At 43.0% G+C, this 18,355-nt stretch overlaps 1 protein-coding gene across 1 annotated transcript in view; it reads right to left on the bottom strand.

Annotated features, from left to right (window-relative positions):
• LOC144724991 (uncharacterized) overlaps positions 1-15,770 on the bottom strand; it is a 55,248-nt gene extending 39,478 nt beyond the window's left edge. The window contains exons 1-8 of the mRNA XM_078604383.1: positions 15,686-15,770; positions 12,206-12,388; positions 11,135-11,703; positions 10,413-10,433; positions 10,193-10,252; positions 4,295-4,348; positions 3,797-3,841; positions 320-346 (exon numbers count right to left, since the gene is read on the bottom strand). Coding sequence (XP_078460509.1) covers positions 320-346; positions 3,797-3,841; positions 4,295-4,348; positions 10,193-10,252; positions 10,413-10,433; positions 11,135-11,703; positions 12,206-12,386 — 957 coding nt within the window. The 5' untranslated portion in view covers positions 12,387-12,388; positions 15,686-15,770. The remainder of the gene's footprint in view (positions 1-319; positions 347-3,796; positions 3,842-4,294; positions 4,349-10,192; positions 10,253-10,412; positions 10,434-11,134; positions 11,704-12,205; positions 12,389-15,685) is intronic.
• Positions 15,771-18,355: the final 2,585 nt, after the last annotated feature.

Here is an 18,355-nt window from a genome sequence, read left to right as displayed (position 1 = left end):
TTGTAGGGATAATTTTGTTGCCTTTTTTTAATGGCACAAAAAAACTAAATTCACAATTTGGCTCACTCACAACACAGTGAAGACTACGAGTTTTATTTTGTACGTTCAACTTCTTTCGCACCGTACGTAGCCTACCGTGCTAATCGTACGTGCGAAGTTTCATAGAAATAACATTTTAAAATATGTAAACAAAACCGTTTATATTTGTGTTCATAGTGTATGTTCAACATAACTGTTCAGAGTATAAAACGGAAATATATATATTTTTTAATATCAACAGCAAAAAGTACTTATGAAGCAACTAAAGTCGTGACTTTACCTTATCGCCTTTGTATCCTGGTCTCCCCTGCAAAAAAATATAGCGCAGGTGAAACAAAACAATTTTACTGCTGAATTAAGGACTTCCAATGTTGTGTAGGTCATGGGGGTTTGTTGAACCACATTTCACCACGCTGGTCAGTGTGGGTCCATCAAGGGTAAGGGCCCACGACTGGTTCAGTTAAAAAGACTCTTATATTTCTTATCTAAATTTCATCTGTATTTTTTCACTTGTACATTTTTTGCATTGGAGATTGTTTTCTGAGCAACATCAGCCTTCTCCACTGACTCGACCACGTGGTTCATCCGTACAACTTTGTAGGAGAATAAGTTTGCTGCCTTTGATTTTTTGTGTGTGTGGATAATCATGTCACCAAAGTATGTGTGGTGGCTACAGTAGAGAGCAGATGACAACCACTTGCATTCCTCGAATGCCGGCTAAAACCCCAAAGTGTGGTGGGGGGGGGGAGCATATTATTATTATTATTATGAAGAGGTGTTAGCTTAACCCGTGGTGAAGATGCTTTTCAAAGTAGCGGATGATTATACGCTTTCACACAAATGAGCCCTCCCAAATGACCCTTAGCACACAGTGCGAGCGGCCGTCTTTCCAGGAACTACTTTTTTCTCAACTGAACTCGTCTCCATCCCATTATTTATTATTTTATCCTCCAGGAGTTGAAACAATTTTAAACATTCTGTTTAATAAGAGCCATTTGGAAACATTTGTGGGGTCAGTTCTTGCCGATAACATCAGACTATTAAGATGGATTCGTTCAGGAGTCCACGATGTTACAATGAGTCATGGTGAGGTCAAATCTGGTCAAAGCTTATGACGTTTGCATAATTTTTCTGGAAAAAGCTTGATCTGGAAATCTCAATGGTTGATAAATTCACTGCTGGTCCTTTGCGTTTATCATTTTGTTGTGAATACTATATTTTAAAGAGCAGCTTTGGGAATGTTTTTTTTTTATCCAGCAAACAAAACACAATTTTTTTAAGTACAACAGAGTGGTGCATGTTGAAAATGGAGACGATGGTTCAAAATAATACACACACACATCCTGTAATGCCTTTAAAAATATATTCTTTGGTTCTTTCGGTAAAGCGGCCACCTGATGACGACCGCTGGTGTTGCGATCGAAACGTCGTGAGTTTTTGGTTTTTAATTAATTAAGTAAATAGATTCTTTTTTTACGTGACTTTACCGAAAGAACTAAAGAATATGAATTCCTGCAGTCACTAAATTATGTATACCATTGAAGACCACAACATTTTCGCCCCAAATGAAGGTATTTAGGAGGCAGGGGAATGAGAAGAAGTAGAGATATATAAATAATAATAGTGGAATAAGTACGTATTCTATACGAAAAAACAGTGCTAAATTAATTACATACAAATAAAACGAGTTAGGCGGGTAGGTAGAAAAAAAAAAGATAATTGCAGCAACAACAACAAACTATTTATTGGTTCAAACTGATGGCAATATGTAAAATGCATTTATAAACAATATTGTTACATTATAGACAGTCAGTTGAAGTTCCTTCTCTTCGGAGGGAAGAGGAAATGAGACGAAGACACACATTGCATTCTGCAGGGTTAAGGCTGCACTCATTTTTGTGCATCCAGTGTTAGACAGGCTGGTAATCGCACTCCAACATGTGATACATTCACTAATTGTAGTGAAGCAGCTTCTTACGCCTCCATGCCAATAGAGAAGGGAGTCGGTCAGGATAAGTTTTTTTTTTGCCTTCGCTGATGAGTCAATGTTTATAGTAAATTAGAATTACCAAGAGAGGTGACCCTGATATGTGAACTCACTGCACCCACTTCATAAATGGCCCCAATTTGCCAAATTATGGAAATCTCAAAAAGTCATTTGCTCAGCAATCGAGGAACAAGTCAAGGGTGAGAATGCCTAGCTTGCACGTGTTCATATATACCCCAACATTCACCACAAGCATTGTACTTTGCTCAATCCACTCAATACAAAGTTGTTTTCCACATTGACAATTTTGAGCTGCTTTGGAAATGCTTCCAATTGGTAAGTGGGGTGAAAGGTCGCAACCTTTTAGGGTCATTACTGTATGTCTCTGACTGAATGCCCACCATTGCTTCGGGTGGAAAGTTGAAAATGTTATATTCTTTACAGCAATGCGGATAATTTTACAGCTAAGCTGTATACAATGTCACTTGCCTGGGGCTGCCTGGAATATTGCGCATTCTGAAATTGTAAGCAAGCTTAGAACAGCCACAAAATGGAGCTACAATAACAATCCCCGAATCTAATATGACACGGGGCTACAATGTGAGCAGATCCAATTATCTGTGTTGTTATGCACGTTATTGTCATTTTATCCATGTGATCAGGTACGGCTAAACACAGATAAAAGGATTAATGTTGCATAAAATCCAGGCACTACTCTTACCCGTGCAAAGGCTTGGATAATAGTGTTCCATGTGAGGACACTTCTGGGTGATTTGCTGCCGCAAAGAATGGATGCATTTAACCAACATCTCTGGCTACTCCGCTTGTCCACGCAATGATCATAGGAACAATGTAGCACATAGATTGTGGGACGTTGCTGAGATCTCTTACGCTTTGTGGGTAATAGGTGTGTGGATAATAGGACATTAAAAAAGACATATATTCTTTGGTTCTTTCGGTAAAGTCACGTATAAAGATAAAATAATAAATTAAATAATAGTATGCTATTTTTTTATTTTATTTTATTATTTTATCTTTATACATGACTTTACCGAAAGATCCAAAGAATAATTCCTGCAGTCGCTGAACATGAGTTCATCACTTCAGAATTAAATAGGAAATCGAAGTAATCTTGTGCAAAACATGCCACTGAAAGTTGCAAAAAAGTATTAAAAAAATCTATGGCAAAGTCACAGCCAAGACAGAGAATGCGTGGAGGTGATGATTAAGTAGAAGACAGAGCGTAAAGTCAGTGGATTTTTAACTGAATTGAAAGTTTGGCGACAAACCCTTGCTGCATTACTGGCAATACCCACGCGATTTTCAAGTAGTTTATGGAAGAAAAAAACTCGCAGCACTTGTGAATGCAACTGGCTGGCAAATGTTCCCAGCATACAAGGACCAACAGATGAAACCCACACGATTAGTTGAGCAATTTCTCCTGAGTCCAGAGTCAAAACAACATACAGTACTCAGCTTCTCATTTCCCCTGGATAAATGAAATCGAATGATTCACCGAAATTAGAAGCCACTGATTGATGGATTTTATTTGTATATGCGGGTAAGAAACATTCAGCCTCGAAGCTGATTTTTTTCTATAAGTTACAACCCACGGAGAATGTTGGTGAAACAAATTGCCAAAATGTGTTTCGGTTAAAACAAAACAGGGCCATGGTGAAATTTCAACACGTGGGTGTGAGTCACTCATCCATAGAGGTTTTGGGCAAAACACATACTCGCTCAGCCATGACTACCACTGGAACCACTCACCTCCAACCCACTGGCTCCTGGACTTCCATTAAGTCCTGCGTCTCCCTGTTAGAAACAAACATTCACGCTATTAGGCAAAAAAACCTGCAAATTATGAGTTTAGGCCTAGTAGGCACGTGTGCAGTCACATATTGTGCGTAGGCGACGTGGGTGAGGAAACGTCGAGGGCTTAGGAGGCAGCCTCCTTCCCTTTCTCTCATGCAGCCCATTCCTTCTCCACAGTTATGGTAATCTAAAGAAAGCCATGCACTGTTTTATTGTCAATTGTTACCTCTCCAGTGCTCCCTAGGCTGCTCAACACGGGCCACCATGGCTGCTTGCCCCCATGCCTTGCCAACTTCGATATCAACCCTATGCAGCTCGTGGTTTTCAGGTCGTACCGCGTGTGCTTCGCTCTCAGCGCTTGGAAGCTTCTTTGGGAACTGGATTGACGCCTCCCAGTAATAACTTTGTTACGACTGACTCTGTGTGGTTGCGGTGAGTACTGTGTTGTGCTACCTTGCTCCCTTTGACGCCAGGTATTCCGTCTTCACCGGCAGCACCTGGCTTGCCCTGCAGAAAAAGAAAAAATGCAGGATAATATTAATAATACAAATCGCAGGATCCTCTGACACGACACTGCGCCACAATGCGTTCATGCCGCCAAGTCAAGAATCTTCGCTTCACCCGGTAGGAATGCGCCAAGGTATGAAAATCCCCTCTGCAAGGCAGACGTGGACAAGATGCCTTAACAGTGACAGCTGCAATTACACTTGAGTGTCAGTTGATGCCACGTTTGAACACTATCATGTCAAAGTATTTATATATAAATTTAAATTAGATGTATAATCTGAAACAATGTGCGTTACACGTGCATAGCTATGAATTGTTTATTTTTTTGTTCAGGTGTATTCAATTGGTTCACATTTTTGTATTCGTTAATTTATTTGTCAGAGGTAACTTTCAAGTAGACTTCCGCTGAATATATATTTTCACCTGTAATAAATAAATAATACGAATTTACCTTTTTCTTTCCACATAGAAATGTATTTACATTCTATCATCCAATGGACTTTCCAGATCAATAATTGTTGAAACAATTCTGGAACGGTTTCAACCTTTATGATCTGAACATTCTATAGGCCGTTAGACCAAAACATATTTATTGTGTGTGTGTACAGATAAATTAAACTCTGTTTCTTTATTTTATTATCAACATTGCTCCACGAAGACTCAAAAAATTAGTTTGTATTTAATCTGAATACTCAAATTTGAAATCAAAGTAGCACTGCGTGTATATATAAATATATAAATGTAGTGTGTTCAAACAGAGACAAAAAAGGCCACATTGACCTCATGTCAGACCCATTTTTGAAGACTATTTTTTTTATAAGTAATTAATGTTAGGGGTCTAAATATTGAACATGTATACGCGGTAATAAATACGAAATTACTGAAAACAGCGCGACCTCGTGATAATGATTGCAATTGGGACTGAGCCACTTACGATCAAAAGGGCATCCACCCACCGTATTCTGGCACAGAGTATTTTTATATACTTTAAAAAACATTGGAAAAAGTGTGTGTTTAATTCAGAACGAGACACGGGATGTACTTTTTTGTGGGAAGTTTTTTTTTTGCAGTTCCCATAAATTCACGCGAAGCAAAAAAATATCGAGACAAAGCATTTTTGTCACTAATCTCAGAACTTGTTTTGCAACTTTACATATTTTTTTTGTAAGTAAAATGTATTTATTTTATTTATGCCAGTTCCTGCCATGGTAGCAACAAGAGGCAAAAGGATCTCCCCTCTGGCCAGAGAGGGTCCGACACCGCGTCTCATTCCTGTCTTGTTGCTACACGCCGTAACTGGAGGACGACGTGAAATGGGTCGACAGGGTGAGGCCGTCCCTGCCTGCTGTCAAGATTTATGAGCCCCCCTCGGGCCAGAGACCCTTCAATAGGGAGGCCAAGAGTCAGGAATTTCAAAATGATCTCGGTCCAGCCTGCCTCCTGTACACTCTCACTTTTTTAGGCTGCTCCTCTTTGCGCCGTAGTTGTGAACACGTGGCAACTGAACCTAATCGAGGTCCATTGGACATTTCCTGTGGTTCCATTGTGTTAATTAATAGTTTTATGTCATTACAAAAACATTTTTCTATGTTTTGTCATTGCCTTGTCAGATACTATTTTTCTTGGTTCTTTCGGTAAAGTCACGTGACTTTACCGAAAGAACCAAGAAGATGAATCCCTGCAGTCACGAAAGCTTTAAATCGAAAAATACTCTTTTGTTTCATGGAGCCGTGGCGCAGTGGTTAGCACACTATGCTGTTCCTGGCCGCGGCAGAAACTGCTTACGAGTAATATCTGAACCAGTGCTTATAGTTCCCACTACATAAACACACACTGACTGGCATGGGCAAGCCTTCATTTAGCAGCCGATTAACAAAGGGATGAAACTAGATAGTCCAATTTTACACAGCGCTAACATGATCACTTTCCTTTATACTCTACAGCTACAGATTACAAGACAACCCTCGACAAAATACATGCATTTCTTCAAACACTTTGTTCTATGTGTGTAAGACTTGTTGTGGACAGATTCACAGCAACAGACAACGTGCACGAAATGCATTTGCTATGATATTAAACAGAAACTTCTCATTTCAGGTTGAGGTCAAAGCATCCATCAGTGGCTATCACTGATAGTGGATAAAAAAGGGGGAAAAAAGAAGACAACTATTGTTACGCCTGCAGCTCTTTCTGAAATACATTTGACAAAATCCCCACGGAACACACCCAATTGTAAGGCACATTTTGTCACGCACCGCAAAACAGTGAACAGCATTGTTAACGGCTTCTTGGGAAGCGTGGCAAGACTTTTAAATCCGAAGCCCACGACAGTAACATTGCATTTTAATAATACCATGACGATAATCATTTTATCGATGTATACGGTTTCAGTTCAGTTTGGTTCAGCATACACATTTTCAAGGCCACGATTCACTACGACATTTTTTAGGCAACAGTTGCAGAAAAGAAATTACTATGAGCAGCTATGATAACTTGGTGTGACAATGGCATGGGGTTACAGAGTTCTATCTGACCAATGAGAACAGAGTTTGTTGAACGGTGTGTTTGATGAAAAATTGATAGGTCTACAAATCACACAAACGTAGTTAATTGGAGGTTTCTATGTCAGTTGCACACCAGGATAGCAGCAGTCAGATGTGGTCAGATGTTAGATTGCCAGTGGCAATTTCCAGCAAGGATTCTCTTAAGATTACTCGCATGAATCATGGGTTTAACTCATGTATCATTTGACTCTCATGTATCATGGTTTTAACTGAACACAATCAGGAGGTTCAACTTGCCATAGTCATTTGATTTTACACCAGAGCCTACACAAACAATTGCTTTAAAGGATACTGCATAGTATATATTGTGCACCATTTCATAAGGGTATGGTTGTCACTGATCCCTTTCCAACAGCTGTTAGATTCCCATAATCAGCAGATACCCACAGAGACCATTAACACCTTTTCAATGTTTGAATTTACTCCTCTTTCAACAACTGTTACGAATTATTCAGAAAAATTTCCGCTTAACTGAAGTACATTGAGGCGTAAAGAGTGATGATAATGTATCTCAATGGGTTCTCACTCAGTTTATATCCAAATTCAGCATATAAAGTGAAGCGTCACGGGCAGAATTATCGCACTTCACCCAGTCCATTGCATAAGCCTCCCAAATCCATTAAGCCATCTCTGTTTGACGTCACATGACAAGGGATGAGTGTGCGCACCTATGAACATGGTAAGGGCAAATCTGAATCGGGACAACTTTGAGTGACTTCAAGGGGGTCTTTTGAAGTCCACTGTGGATCAGACGGCGCGTATATTTGGTTGATACGCCGGTAGTAATAACAAGGGCTGTCTGGCGGACTCAAACCACGAACCTCTGGCCCAGGGGTCGACAACCAAAATGACAAGAAGAGCCATTATTTTTTAATTCGGTGGAAACCCCCCCCCCCCTCAATATTTCAAGAGCCGCAATGCAATGTGGTCCTTCATGAATGACGTCACATGCGGCTCCAGAGCCGCAGGTCGCCGAGCCCTGCCCGACACGTGACTCTCAGTGGGTCGAGGCGCCACCCCGACAAAGGCCCTTTGCAAGAGCTTGGATGGCTGCATTCTTTTCCACTCAATAAAAAATATATCTTTTTCATCATCTGTACAAGCGGTGAACGATATTCGCGTGTCTTTTCTAGGAACTGATTTGTCATATGCATGCGGTCAATTGTAGAAATTCCCGAATCAGAATCTGTAATTATCCTGGAGAAATCCGATGAGCTAGCAAGCTCTTTTTCACAGATGTCCAGTCGGGGCGGGTCATAAAGTTACAACAACAAAGAATACAAAACACTATAGGATTGCAAAGTATGGGAAAAGTCAGCTTTCTTGTGCAATTGATTGGCCCCCAAAATATCCATTCACTTTGAACCTTGTGAGAAATGTATGTAGATGTGTGAGAAGGATCCTGGGTGTGTAATTCTTAAGTCAGTTTTGTCTGGATTTCTAGTTCTGTCTCCAGTTCAAGTATGTAATATTCACCAATGTCTATTTGTTGTATGATGACACACAGGAGGAGTACTGTTCCTACCTCGTGATTTCTAGCACTTTCTGCTCCCTCACCTTCCCATATGACATCATGGCTATTGGATTCGGAGCTGCTGGGGGACTTGGGGCCGTGGTTCAGAATTTTCACCAAACATCACGACGCTGGTCAATGTTGGTTGGTGAAGGTAAACACATTTTGGTCCACCTCCCGTTGAGGATCCGATTGGCTTGGGTGCTCCTGGCCATTATATCTACGCAGGTTCCAAACGCTCTCAACTTCAAGACAGTATTCTTTCGAATAATAATGTGTCAGATTATATATGCATTTGAATATTCTTCTTCACGCTTGCCTTTTTTTATCCACCTGCCCATCCCCAATTGATGAGTTGTAATTAATGTGCTGCCGAAATCAATGTTCAAAAAAACCTGGAGCTTTGTGTTATTGTTGTTATTATAATTGCCTCGATGATCGAACTTCTGTCGCAAATCCTCAAGAGCAGAAATCGCTCTTTAGATTTTAAAACATTCTAACCGACGATGGGACAAAGGATTTTAACTGTTAACTGAATCCAACAAAGCACTACATTTCAGCAGTCTGTCCAAACCACTACCCAGACCAAAATAATGAATAGGCAGCAACAACGATTGTTAATGGTACATATTCTGTCTTAAAATTTGCAAAAACAAAAGCTAAATCCACTCATAACTCTATTTGAATGAAAGTGCAGTTTTTTACTTCAGAGGCCTATATTTTGAGTGAAATTACGTTGCAACTAAATATTTTATACAGCCCCAGGGTGTAAAACTGCTGAATGATAAAATGCCGTTTGATTTCGCCACATTACTAAAAATGAGTTTCTCGATTATGTGCATCGTCTGCCAAAACACCAAAATACCTTGTAAGAATGTCTGCTTTATAGTGCAGGTGAGCAGATTTATTCATACTCAAGGGCAATGTGGCAGAAGGCCAAACAATAATCAGACGAGACGCTGCCTGTAAAGTTTAACCTGCAACGCGTTTGGCTACATGTTCAAAGTAGATGGTCAGAGTTTTATTTTCCAAACACCTGTACCAACTCCTGCTATTAATGCTATTATTTAAATTATTTCCCAAAGTGCATAGTGTCAATAAGGCTCCATACCGCACAGAAGGTATGTTAAGTGTAGGCTTCGCCATGTGCTGACGCGCTGGTGCCCAGGAATGCATTTTTAATCATGGGTATTTTACATTCATTGTTTGTTTGGGAAATATATTGTTTAATTACGATGCCCTCTACACATACTGACCTATTCTGGCATACCATGGGCACCTTCACCTAATCTCTTCTGGCGCCTCTTGCTGTCACACTATACTTGCACTGTTTTTTTTAAATTCACGTGTGTTTATGCTACGACTTGTCAAATATCTAGTTCGTGGTGCAATTTTCCTGAAGGGCCTTGCACTCCTTCACTGTAATATTGATGTCTTTTTCTTTGTCTCTGCTGCTGCTGCTGTGGTGGTGGTGCTCACACACCACGGCTGTCCCTTTGCAAAATTGCCAGGCAAATGGCTAAATGGGATCGATCGATGCAACAAATATAATAATAAAGCTAAAAACCCTCAAAGCCTTTGGCCCTGTTACTTGTAATGGATTATTCATAACATAAAAAGGTCATCAGCATGAGGCGCGTTTCAATGTTCAAGTTTGGTGAAGGTAAAAACCAAAAAAATAATTTTGTGGCCACAGCGATGCAGAAATGTCACGAATCCAGACATTCCGGGAAAGAGCATTGCAATATAAAAACGTGTTTTTCTCACCTGTAAACCCGCGGGCCCACGCTCTCCCTTCTCGCAGGCGCATTTGGCAGGGGCGGCGCACTGCAAGTGAACACGGAGTCGTGCGTTTGAATTGGATGTCAAACGAAGCCAGGAGAGTTTACACATTGCGCACACGGTCAACATTCGGTGGTGAAAATATTACATTTGCGGAGAGAACTCGAGTTGTGTATGATGCAAGCACAGAACGTGTAGCGCTTACCCCTTCTGATGCCAACAGAGACTGGAATATAAACGAAAGTCAAGCGTTAACACATCGTCCATTTGTTTTTACGTGACATGCCCGTCGATGTGACACTGGTTCGTTTCGTGTACTAAACATTCGGAAAGATGTATTCACGCCGCCGTGCAACTCTGCGCACAGATCTACGACGTGGAAACTCCACCACCATCGCGTCTCTTCAGGTGGCGAGGGACTAACCCTGAGGCATTTTTCCAACTCGGGCTCCACACGAGTACCGAGGCTGACAGCCTGGTATGTCAGGACGTCAGCAAATCAAGGCACGGTGATGAATTGCAATTACCTTCAGATTTGAAGCATTGAGTCTTCTCTAAGATTAATTACCGCTTCGCAAAAAGTTTCCATTTGACCGTCCCGCAAAGCCCGATCGTGGCTAAAGGCGTGAAATTTTTACGTGAAAAAATCCAGCATATTCTCAACCATTTTCTGAGTCAATTCTAGAGTCCCGTTCTGAGAGAGCACCTTCTGCCCTCTTTTTTCTTTTCACAGACTGAAGCAATATATTTTTTTATACAGATCTCCACTCACCTCAAAACTTAACTCACAAGCGATATATTAGGGAAAGGCACAGCAGCGACATCCTCCAAGAGCACTCGCTCAACGGAATCAAGACGTGAGGAAAAAATGTCTCTCGCGTCCACCTAATTCCCATCCTGCAAAAAAAAAAAAGATGGTCCCCTCACCATCTCCTTGAGGAGCTTGTCCATGACGCCGCTGTCGCGCATGTTGTGCACATAACGCGTGGCCGGCACGCTGGCCAGCAGCCGCAGCTTGGCCGCGTTGGCCGGCTCTTCGGCGAGGCCAGAGAGGCCCACCACGAAGAGCCGCACCCCCTGGTTCTTGGCGTCCGTGGTGGCCGCCACGATGTCGGGGTTGCGCGGGTGAGCCTCGCCGTCCGTCATCAGGACGGCGAGCATGACGCCGCTGGTCCTGGACTCGCTCAGGAACAGCTGCGTCATGTTGGTGATGGCGTAGGTGGTGTAGGTGCCGTGGCCGATGTAGCCCATGGGCTGGATGCGCGAACGGAAGTTCTGTGGGCCGCGCCAGTCGTTGAAGCGCTGTTCCATGCGCACGCTGCTGCTGTACTGCAGCACGGCGATGCGCCAGCTCGCCTTGCGCTCGCCCGGCACGTGCTGGTGCTCGAGCCGTTCGGAGAAGCTCAGCACGAACTTCTTCTCCTCGGCGTGGTTCGCCGCCTTGGCGCTCTCCGAGCTGTCGAGCAGGAAGGCCACCTCCACCGGGCACGCGCCGTCTTGTGGCGGCACAGTTAGCGGGAAGTTACGGTCCAAGCGGCATATTACCCTCGAGTCACGGTGCTTTTATGCTGCACGAATGGCGGATGAAATTATTAAGACTTACCGAATGGTTATTTCGTTGTTTGGGACCGATGTTGGTTACCTGGAAATACTATTAATGCACCCACAATTCATCAATTTAAGACTAAAGTTACGTTGTTTTTGAATAGAGTATAGCTAAATAATGTCCACTTCTTGCAGATTTATGAAAAAATGTGAATATTTTTTAGGGCCATGTCTGCCTTTGCCCGAAACAAATTGCATCGCAATGAGTTGCTTTGGTCAGTTGCAAGTAAATCAATGAATTCCCCATAATAATTGGCGCCAAAACCTTACACATTTCAAAACATCAGAATACATTCCGTTGCATGTCCAAACAATCTCTTGAAATGTGTCCGCGTGCCATTTGAACGTCCTTCGCGTCCACCACCATCATCTCCAGCGCTCCTGCCCCATTACCTTTGGATTCATCGTTGAGCAGCAGCTTTTGGCGCGCCCGCCCTCTGACCCGTGGCAGGGAGGCCCTGTCCCCTCTCTCCTCGTGCGGACTCCCTGCCGCTGGCCACACCACCAGCAGCAGCACACACAGCGGCACAAGCAGGCAGCGCATATCCCCGCGCAGACTCGCTCGCCCTCCCATTGCTGCAGCGACACAGGCAGCATTGGTTACCAAGCGAAGGTGCTGTCCGGGCTGTGACGTGAGTCTCACGGTTCGGCTCCAGCGGCCTCCCCTGGTTATTACAGACACGCACGCGCCGTCTGCTTTCGCGGTGGGCCTTGAAAAATCTTGTAAAGTCTTTTGCAGAAGTTAGGCCATTGTGTGCCGGTGTCATGGTCCAAATGTGTCAAACTTGAAACAATCACTCAATTGGGGTTAAACATGCCAATCCTCGCCCCCCTCCCCTGCTGCGAAAAGTTGGCAGGACCCTCCTGGGAAAAGAGTCATGACTCCGTGAGGTTTGCCTGGATGAACAAGCACAATACAAAATTGAGAGTTATGTGGCCACCTGCTGCAGGACTGGAAGGCCATTGGTAACGTCCTGCTGGTCATATTACCGTGAAGGTTTTCACAGATGCGCAGTATTCTCTCTGATGTGTTTTCGGGTTATGCTGCGTGATGCTCGGAGAAAATATACTGCCTGTTGTGTTGTTCAGTGAGATGTCCAACGATTCGCTCCATGTGCCGGGGAGCTGAACAACCTGTGTCTATGTGGAACTTATTTTTACACCGCAGGTGCGGGGGAAGGACAACAAACTAGAGGTAAACACAAAAATCAGTTTTAAAGAAATTAGTTTTCAATCTAAATTTTAAAAGTGCATAGCTCCAGTGGCTTCCTGGAGCTATCTGAAAGCGCGCGATGCAGTGACCGTTTTTGTTCGATGGTTAGCCAAAAATCGCCGCTGCAAGGATGACTGGAGTTCGCGTGATGATGGTTTATGCTCCTTGACGAGGTCAGCAAGGTGTTGTGGTTCATTGTGGCAAGCACTTTGTGTGTAGTGAGCTCGACATTATAATGTATTCGTTCGGAAGACAGAAGCCAATGCAGCTTGGCGAGCACTGTATGGAATGTGGTCCAGGTCAAAAACACATTGGAGGCCTTGCCTGTAGGCATGTCTTGATATCCTATTGCATTTGTTTTTTTTTACTCTGCAAATTGCATATAGAAAATTTTAATTCTAAATTATTTTTTTTCAATCTGAGATATGAGCAGTGAATCTCAAAGAGTCTGTGCTGGTTGAAAAAATTGGTTTCGTGCATACTTTTTTATTATTTGACTTTGTATTTTGTTCCTCGGGGCAATTTCTTCTCAATTATCCTCATCGAACAAAAACGGCAAGAAATCCTGCTTTTGCAAAAAGTTGAAGTTTGTTCCCTCTTCATGTAAAAGGATGTCATCGAGTAAGGAATTACCATCGGTACTACATGTACAAAATGAAGCCACGCTCATTCCCAATACTTTCTTTTCAACAAGTTCTCACATTGGACGCTTGGCCGTTTCTTTTTGTGTGTGTGTGAGACGAAAAACAAAGTACAAGGAGATAAAACTCAGAAATCCATAACGGACCCACAAATAATCCCACAACCTCTACGAAGTTCTACCTTCTACATAGCCTTGTGTGGGTTCGTTTTGCACACGTGCCGATCGCTTTCTCACCCCCCCCCCCCCCGCCGTCTCAAAAAAGCATCGGAATACCAGCGTGCGTGCCAGGAGGAATTGACGTTGAGCGCAGAACCCTGGCGAAGGTCTATCGGCAACCGTCGATTATAAAGGTCGGGTTACGTGAACTCCACGCCGTGATCTGCAATCGCCCTTGAGCAACTCTGGTGCGGTTCAAACGCCGCCCGCGAATCTCCGCCACCTCGGCGAGAGAGGGGACACGCTTGTCTCCGATGGGCCTGTCGGCCGTGCAAGAGTTGACCGCGCACGGCGAACATAGTTGTGCACGAGCCCACGCTAGTCCTGTCACTCTGTAGCCACCACCGGCGAGGTGGCATCGCTTTAACGGTCCCAATGTCCGCATGGGTGGGGTGGGGGGGTCAATTTGCAGTGAGCAGTGCGACGACCGTTTGATAATTATTCATCAGTCGGTTATTTTAAAAAAAGAATGCACTCTCATTCGCCGTAGAAATAAATTGGTGAGACTAAAGTGGTGCTACCTTTTTCGGCTTTGGTTCAAGGAAACTATGCAGTGCTGTAATTGAGCATTGCATGGACATAGCCAATGTGTTTATGCCGACAAGCGTGCAACCTTTATTTATCTTGCACATTCTGTTGCTCAGCAGTAGATGGTATATATTTTTCCTAGTTATTGTGCATGTTCCTGGAACTTCTTTCGCACCATGCGTAGCCAACGGTGCTCATCGGAGGTGCGAAAATTATTCACTCGGAAGCGTACAACTTTAACTTAAACAATATATATCACGCATAGCATATCCCGTAATCACCTATACATCCCACAGCACGTTTGCTCTGTTAGCCGTAAACAGTGCAGGGCTGCGTTGTAACAGAGAGACACAATTTCGATTTAAAGCTTTCGTGACTGCAGGGATTCATCTTCTTGGTTCTTTCGGTAAAGTCACATAGAATGGAAATAATAAAATAATAAAAATAAAACAAAATAAAATAATTCTCACGACGTTTCGGCCACAACAGAGAGACAATTGCCTTTTAGTGCGCGGCACCACTCCGCATAGAGCAAGCCCTGCCGCACTTTGGAAGCCGATGTTCTCCGCGCTACAAGCGACTGGTTGGTTCCCTTTTGCTTCGATTCCAAGCAGGATGCGGGACGTTCGCCCACACCCTCGCGAGTTCCCGAACCACTGAGTGGTTTTATAAAACCTGCGCACTAACGGGCGACTCGTGTGGTCGCCCTTTTGAATAAAGAAAATCACAAACTCGCAAATACAAATTTCAACACTTTGGGGATGTCTGGACACCCAGACGCATTGCCTCTGCGACATCACAATAGGAAACGTATAGGTATTCTGCTTTAATCGCGTCTTGCAAAAGCCAACTGCAAGTCTGTTTTTTTTAAAGCTGCATTCCGTAGCAAACGTGAACAAACTTAAAAAAAACGAAAGTTAAACAATGAACGCTCTTCACAATAAAATTAAGTTGTCAAACAGACATCGCTGGCGTAACATTTAGCCTTCAAGTTACAGCACCTTGAAGAACACTTGCTATTCACACTTTTCTCACCCTTATCGTGCAACTTCTGTATTTCAAGTAATAATGCACATTTTACGTCGTCGTATGTATTGCATTGTAGACTGCCTTAAAATACCGCTGTTGGCATATTCGATGTGCCTTAAGCTGAAATACATTATACTTTATAAGAAGTTAACGTTTCGTGTAAAGCCCCGTTGCGCGAGGGCAGATTTAAAAAAAGAACGCGTACAGTTACATCGTAACAAAGTTAACAATAATCTTAACTTACCAAAGAGGTTATTTTATGAACACCAGTGCAACCTCGAAATATTTCGCAGAACGTCTGCAGCCTGATACAGCGCCACTCACCTGCAGGCAGGCAGGTAAGTGAGAAGATTGTGTCGGGGGGGGGGTGGGGGGGTCACGTGTGCTCAGCAGTGATGTGTGTTTGCATGCGGGGTGTGCATTTAGGAGTGGGTGTGTTAGTTGGGTCTGGGTGTGTTTTGTATGAGCGTGTCTGAGCGTTTGATGATCCCAGAGTGCCCGTGATGTCGCACACAGAGAACCTCCCTAGAGGGGGTGGTGATGATGGTGGGTGGGGGGGTGGTGCAGACAACTTCACTGGATGCAAGCTAACAACTTTGGCTTGCGGGGGTCTTCCCACACCGCCCTTGCGGAGGTCTTCCCACACTGGGACAGATGCCCACTCACACATTTGTCTTTGCCTCTGGTTTAAAATGTATGCTTCTGCGGCTTGAAGAGTGGGAGGAGTTCTTTTTTTTTTGGAACAAACAAAAAAAGAGTTTCTGACCCACTACGGTCGATCCCTTAGAAAAGGGAATTCCCACTGAGTCGTGTGGTGCTGGTGCCGTGAGCTGGCTGCCTATGTGAATAATGTGCTACTGTGAAACAATTGCAGCAAAGAATGTGAATCGATTTACAATAATTACATCTTTGAGAATTACAGCGGACAAAATGGGCTGTGCGGAGACAACTCCACACATTTTTCGATTTAAAGCTTCTTCCGTGACTGCAGGGATTCATCTCCTTGGTTCTTTCGGTAAAGTCACGTAGAAGGGAAATAATAAAATAATAAAAATACAACATAATACAATAATTCTCACGACGTTTCGGCCACAACGCAAGCAGCCGTCCTCAGGTATGCTTTATGTTTTATTTTTTATTTTTTTTATTTCCCTTCTACGTGACTTTACCGAAAGGACCAAGAAGAACTCCACACATGTTGAACACATGCTGTGTTCATACATATTCTTGCTTCCATGGTCCAATGGATAGCACACCCGAATTGTAATCCAGGGGTCGCCGGTTCAACCTCCCAGCGTGGCATTTAAAACACTCTCACTGCGGTCTCTCTCTCTCTCTTTGCTCAGAAGGAGGGACATTGCCTGAAGCGTTATCCTGTTAGATTATATACGTTTTACATTGTATATGTTTACTGTTCAAACGCAGTGCTGCTGATGAATGCAATTGGGGAGGGGGGGGTGGGTTCTCTCAGTCCTTATCCACAAACCCAGCTTGGCGTGGTTAAATACACACCGGTTGCAGTGTACAATGTTAAACAAAAAATATAAGAAGATACATTGATATTAATGTGCAAGGCAGCTTTTTTGTGAATGGTGTTGGTGGATGAAGTTTTGTCGGCCTGGCCCTTAGCCGTTGGTACATGTAAATAAAAATTAACAGCACAGATTCTAGAACAAATGAGAGATGGGCCGAGAAAGCTTTCAAATTTGAAAAAATGTCTTCCCCATTGTTCACAATGTCTTGTTTGATTGTTGAGAAATCAATAATTGTCACAGACAATAATTCGTGGCTCTATCCATTTAGTGTACGGGGCCTTTATGCATGCACATTATGCCACGCTTTCTCTTCAGTTATATTGATTTTCTTTGGAAAGTTGTAACATAATTATTTTTCATTTTGTAAAATTTCCCTTCGACTGACCGACATTTTGTCCGTTGTAATTAGCAAAAAAAATTATTATTGTAAATCAATTCACATTTTCGTTGTAATTACTACAAAAAAAATGCACCAATACATGCTATATTTGATAAGAGTCGTGTTGCGGAAATTGAAAGGAAAAAAAACAACACTACTCATTCTCTTCGTATGCCATTTAGAGGTAAATTGTGTTTCGTTTCACGCCACCTCATCCCAGCTGTTCTCTCTCGGCATTGGTGAAGTTGACGCGGATGTCGCCATGACGTCACCCTGCGGTGACGTGGGCCCATCGGTGAGCGCGGTCGCCGCTCGCTGAAGAGGTTCACGGTTCCGACTCCAGCGGCTGCCCTGGTTAGTATTGACGCCGTCCGCTTCTCCGCCGTACGTTACATATATCCCGTGCCGTTATTTGCGAGAGTTAGTCATATTGTGTACAGGCGACACGGTCCAAATTTGAGAAATATCGGCAACTTATTCAACTTAAATACACAGTGCAGAGCAATCACTGCAAATATTTGGCAGGACCCTCCTGAAAAAGAGTCATGGGACTCAGTGAGACTCTCATGGATAAACAAGCGTAAGAATTATAATATATTGCCGATTAAATTATGAGTTATTCAGTCAGAAATGTCGTCTGAATTCTCAGCATGACACTCCGGGCCATGATAACCATCACTCAGAGTCTCTACCCACGTGGCGATTGTGAGAAGTTTGTGTGCGTAAGAGGATAACGATTCGGTTTTCGTAATTCGCCACGAGGCTTTCTCCTTTTTGATGGACACCCATGGAAACGTGAGTAGTTTGATGGCGAAATCTCGCTATGGCCAAACGAGCTACGCATTTCATCTGTGTATGACATTTTATCACTTTAAAATACATAACCGAATTAAATATTTCGGATAGTGATGGGAATGTAAGCCTTTTATCTGGGCATAATTATAATTTTTTTCTGAATAAATTACTTTGAAAAGGAAAAAATACAAATGTCAAATTATTT

The sequence above is a fragment of the Lampetra planeri genome, chromosome 2 (genome assembly GCF_965212315.1).
Source record: "Lampetra planeri chromosome 2, kcLamPlan1.2.h2, whole genome shotgun sequence".
In the NCBI taxonomy this organism is placed as follows: domain Eukaryota; kingdom Metazoa; phylum Chordata; class Hyperoartia; order Petromyzontiformes; family Petromyzontidae; genus Lampetra; species Lampetra planeri.
Note: the sequence above shows the minus strand (reverse complement) of the source record. Positions and strands in the feature narration are given on the sequence as shown.